General features: G+C 36.7%; 1 protein-coding gene across 1 annotated transcript; it reads right to left on the bottom strand.

Annotated features, from left to right (window-relative positions):
- Nucleotides 1–3,349: 3,349 nt before the first annotated feature.
- On the bottom strand, nt 3,350–4,705 carry LOC131635409 (uncharacterized). The gene is made up of 2 exons (XM_058906028.1): nt 4,334–4,705; nt 3,350–4,165 (listed from the first exon to the last, which is right to left on the bottom strand). Exons 1-2 carry the CDS (start codon nt 4,703–4,705, stop codon nt 3,350–3,352), a joined length of 1,188 nt encoding a protein of 395 aa, XP_058762011.1.
- Between the last annotated feature and the right edge of the window lie 842 nt (nt 4,706–5,547).

Raw genomic sequence — 5,547 nt, 5'->3', positions numbered from 1 at the left:
AAGGTAAAACAAGTAATAAAATAAGATTTGTTCAAAGATAAAAGATTGACAAGATTGGTTTTGGTTTCACTATCCCTATCTCCTATGTGACTTTAACAACTAAAGTATACTTCAATAGCAATGCAATGTTCTAGTATCCTCTCAACAATGTTTATGTCTAAACAAAGTTGTGAAAGTTAATATATTAATCTTTAGATGATCTCTCACTCTAACTATCAATACATTAAGCTTGATTGATTGATACAAATAGAAAAGTGGCAAATAAATCTATCTCTAGCATTTATTCACTACTTGATAAAATGTTGTAGAACAAGACTTGAAATATATTTCTCAATCATAAATCAAATCTAAATATGAAATATAAAACAACAACATTCATCCATTTCAACTAATGAAGTTCATACAAAAGTGTTAGAGGAAATACATAGTTAACAAGGATAGCTACTACCTCCAATCTTGTCAAAAAGGGATTTAGCTACTCATCACCATGGTTGACAGCAAGAAGAATGAAGAAGAAGCTAAGAACATCAATCTCTCACAAAGTTGTTCTTTTCTCTCCCAAAACCCTAGCCTCAATGTTTGGTTCACAATAGGATAGCATGTTCTAATTCCCCTTTTTTATCTCCCTAAATAACCCCTAATTCGTACTAACTTTTCCTATTCAAAAGATAAGCCCATTTCTCATGACAAGTGGCAACAAAGTAAAAGATAAAATTCTGCAGCGCAGTGTTTGCGGGGCAAACAGTGAAATTCAAAACTGGACTTGTTCAGCATCTAGCAGTTGGCGGCGCAAAGGATGTTTGCGGGGAAAACTGGCCTCATCAACACTTCTTTTGCTATTCCAAGTCTTTAAGTAATTCCTCTTTGCTTCCATGATCTTCAAAACTTTAAAAACGCTACAAAACTAACAAACATGTGAAATAACAATTCAAATAAACTAAAATGAACAAAATTGCAAAATTATTAAATTGTATGAATAAAAGTGTGATTATTGAGTAAAAAGTGGTTAAAGGAACCAAAAACAATATATGAAAATTAGTATTATTTGGTCCCTAACAACTCTCCCCAACTTACCATTTTGTTTGTCCCTAAACAAAAATTCACAAGAGTAGCAAGAGCAATGCACAAGAGAATGATGACAAGGTAACCGAACACTCAAGTGGCTCAAAAGTATAAGTCCTTTCAAAGTACACTCACCACAATGCTAAAACAAAGCATGAGAAAGATTGATGGCAAAGTGCAAATTATTATCAAGAAATTCCAAAAGAGACATGTCAAAATTGAATCAAACCTACACACACATCATAGTAATGATGAATACAAGAGGGTTTACTTTCACTCATCCGGGCATTTAAATCAACAACAACTCAAATCATACGTTCACCATAACAATTTCAAAAATTATGTGCAAAGTGAGAATCAAGAGGGCTTTTATAGGTTGTAGTGCGGCTTGGGTTACAAAGAAAGGATTTTATTAGAGGGAATTTAATTAAAAAGGCCTATCCTAAGGGAGCATTCCTATCAATTCACTTAACAACAACACTTGTTCGAATCCCCTTTTCTTTCTTTTCTTTTTCTTTTTCTTTTTTTTTTCATTATTTTTCAACAACACATAACGAAAACGATTTTTTTTTTGCCCCATAATTTCAAAATGTGTTGTTCTTTTCTTATTACCACAAAACTCCTAAGTACCACTTTTTCATTTGTTTTTCAATCAACTCTCCCCAACTTTAGGATTCAAACCATATTAGATACAACAATGCTCCCTACATAGACATAGGCACAAGGCAAAATTGCAACCATTGCGGTTGAAGGTTTCAATGAAAAAAGAGATTAGGATTCACATACAAAACATATTTAGTAATCACATGAATCCTAATATAAGCTCAAAGGGGTTGACTAAGAATCACTCCTCACAAGGTTAATTGATTTAACTTTTTGGTCAAGTGGTTTTTCTCAAATTCAAACAATGCCTCTATCACTTTCACACTTTTCAAAAACAAGAAATATGCATGGTTTAGCATGATAAAAATGAGTTGAAATAAATTCCGGTATCCCGCATTTAGTGTACAATGGAAAGTTTCCTCACTTGGCTAAGTTCTAAATTTTGATTCAAAAGTGACATGTGACTCAAGGAATTTATGCTAAGCAGTTTGCACACACCATCAACTAACCATGTTAAGTCTAGTGAGCGATAAAGTGTACCTTAATTTCCTTGATACCGCTTCTTATCATTGCCACTCGAAGTGTTCACAACATCAACTCTTGTCCGTGCCAATTGATTCCTCAAGCTTCCTTTGTACAAGAACAATTAACAAAACAGAAATTGGAAAAGTTGGGCTAATCACTTTCCACCAAAACACACAATTAAACTACAATACTAACAAATGCAATTTTAAAGATGTTCAAATGGTGAAACGAGAGCCACCATAAAGTACATAATTAAAAACCAAAAAGTGAAACCATAAATAAATAAAACAAAACAGAATTAAGACTAAAATAAAAATAAAAATAAACTAAAAAAATTGCTACAACACTACTTCAATCCTCTTCTTCATCACCACCACCAATTGTCCCGATCACATCCTCCATTGTATCGTCCTCATTTTCGGTACCGTTGCCTCCTGCACCCCCCCCCCATGAAAAGTGGCCTGCCCACAGGCCAATTTGCGTATGCATCATACTCCGCTTCCAAGGAATGTGGGTGAAGATAGGGTATTAGAATGGGAGATGAGTTTAGTGAGGACGAGAGCGGTAGAGTGAGAGGAGAGAAGTAAAAATAAAAGATAAAAATAAAAAAACTAGGTTAAATTAAAAGCTTTTTTTTTTGTTTTTTTTTCGTTTTTTTTTTGTACTGAAGTGTTTGCGGGGCACACACCTGTTCGCGGGGCAAACAAGAAAAAATTTCTTTGTAAAATTGGCTTACTCACTGTTTGTGCTCTGTTTGCGGGGCAAACAATGTTTGCGGGGCAATCACTGATGAAAATTTCTTTTTCAAAATTGGCTGACCTGTTTGCGGGGCAAACACCTGTTTGCGGGGCAAACAGGAGAAATTTTCTTTGTAAAATTGGCTTGTTCTCTGTTTGTGCTCTGTTTGCGGGGCAAACAATGTTTGCGGCGCAACCAGACTTAAACTTTTAAAAATTGCCAAATTTTACACTAATCCTTCACTTCCTTTCAAAAACAGTTACTAAATAACTTTGAAAAAAAAAACTCAAAAAGCATAATAGAATTCACTTACGACGTTGGGTTGCCTCCCAATAAGCGCTTTGTTTAACGTCGTTCGAGCTTGACGGTTTGATGATGCATCAAGGTTCGACGAGAGAAATGATACACCATCAAGGCTTGCTTATTCATCGTGGTAGACTTTGAGTCTTCGTTCCTTTACAATCCAGCTTTCTTGTGTTTTAGGGTCCTCCACCACAATGGATCCATAGTTTCGCACCTCTTTCACAACAAATGGCCCCGACCACTTTGACTTTAACTTGCTAGGAAACACCTTGAGTCTTGAATTGCACACAAGCACCATTTGTCCAACTTTAAAGTTTTTGTGATGAGTCTTCCCCTCATGATTTACCTTGTCCTTGTCCTTGTGAAATTGATTCTCCACCTCAATGATTTCTCCTTTTTCATCATCGATTCGGAAGTTGTCATGTTCATCCTTAGGAGGCTTCATAGACTCAAAAAGAGTAAAAATTACCTCTTTATCTTGCACCCTCACTTTCATAATCCCATCATTAATATCAATCATCATTCGGGTGGTCTTCATGAATGGTCTTCCAAGTATTAATGGCACATCACGATCCTCCTCCATGTCGACTACCACAAAATCAACCGGGAACAAAAATTTATCCACCTTTACCAGCATGTCTTGTACAACTCCATATGGTGAAATGATAGACTTATCGGCTAGTTGCAAAGTTATCATGGTGTGTTTCATCTCAATGTTCCCCAATCTCTTGACAACGGATAAAGGTATTAAATTGATGCTAGACCCCAAATCAACCAAAGCATTACTAATGTAGTTAACTCCAATGGTGATCGGTAAAATGACTCGTCCAGGATCAGCTTCCTTTCTTGGGGGAGTTTTTTGAATAATTGCACTACAATGAGCATCAAGCACAACCGTCTCTTCATCCGTGTACTTCTTTTTCTTTGTGAGCATCTTCTTCATGAATTTAGCATACTTGGGCATTTGCTCCAATGCTTCGGAAAATGGAATATTTATGTGAAGTTGTTTAAATATATCCATAAATCGAGCGTAGCGCCTTGCGTCTTCCTTCCTTGATTGCACATGCGGGTAAGGTAGATGTTGGAGAGGAATTGTGCTCACATTCTCATTTCTCTTTTTATTCCTCTTCACTTTTTTGTCATTTTTCTCTCTTTCTTCTTTTTCTTTCTGCTCTTTTTCAACTAATTCTTCCTCTATCTTCTCCTCACTCTTTTCTACCTCATTTTCAATTGTCATTTCCTCCTCTTCAACTATTAATTCCTCCTCATCTTCCACTATAACCTCTTCATTCACGCCGTTATTCACCTTCCTCCCACTTATTGTAACAATGGCTTTGCAATGTTCCTTTGGATTGGTTTGGGTGTTGGCGGAGAAGGATGCCCCCGTTTGTTGCTCGGACAATTGCTTTGCAAGTTGACCCACTTGATTTTCTAGATTCTTTATGGCTGCTTCATTACTCCTTTGATTAGCCATGGATGCTTGCATGAATTGTGTAAGAGTGTCTTCCAATTTTGAGCTCCCACCTTGAGATTGTTGACCTTGACCTTGAGGGTTTGGACTTTGATAAGGACTTTGATGTTGATAGTGTTGATTGTTGAATCTTGAAGGTTGAAATCCTTGGTTGTTTCTTTGGTAAGTATTGTTGTGAGGTGGAGGTTGCCTTTGATACCCTTGATTTTGATTGTTGACATAATTCACTTCTTCACCCTCGGGAGGAGGACAAAACCCGGTCGGATGGTCACCTTGACAAAGTTCACAACTTGCTACGTGAGAAGTCATTTGCATCCCATGAATTTCTTTCATTTGTTGTGGGAGCTTCGACATTTGCTTGGTGAGTAACTCAACTTGTTGAGAGAGAATCTTGTTTTGAGCAAGGATGGCATCATTAGTGTTTAATTCAAGAACACCTGGCTTTCTTTGTGATGGACTCCTATCATGTTGAGTTTGGAGATCATTGAGTGCCATACGATCAATTATCATTATTGTATCCTCCGTGCTTTTTGACATTAAAGATCCACCCGCGGTAGCATCCAAAAGTGTCTTGTGCACCGGTTGAAGTCCATTGCGGAAGATGTGAATTTGTGTGAGATCATCAAAACCGTGACCCTTGCATTTTCTAAGCATGGATTTGAATCTTTCCCAAGCATCATTTAAGGACTCGTTGCTTCCTTGATTGAAAACTGCGATTGCCGTTTTGGCCTCCATGAATCGGGATTGAGGAAAATATCGTTCTAAAAATTTTTCTTCCAATAGATTCCAATCCGTCATCACATTTGGTAATTGATCAAGATACCATTCTTTGGCTTTCCCAATTA

Source organism: Vicia villosa, unplaced genomic scaffold, assembly GCF_029867415.1.
Source record: "Vicia villosa cultivar HV-30 ecotype Madison, WI unplaced genomic scaffold, Vvil1.0 ctg.001479F_1_1, whole genome shotgun sequence".
Taxonomy (NCBI): Eukaryota; Viridiplantae; Streptophyta; class Magnoliopsida; order Fabales; family Fabaceae; genus Vicia; species Vicia villosa.
Note: the sequence above shows the minus strand (reverse complement) of the source record. Positions and strands in the feature narration are given on the sequence as shown.

Coding starts and splice junctions, on each gene's coding strand:
- LOC131635409 (XM_058906028.1), bottom strand. CDS start 4,705: ATGGCTAATCAAAGGAGTAATGAAGCAGCCATAAAGAATCTAGAAAAT. Junction 4,166..4,333: donor ATAAAAAGAGAAATGAGAAT/GTGAGCACAATT, acceptor TTCATGAAGAAG/ATGCTCACAAAGAAAAAGAA.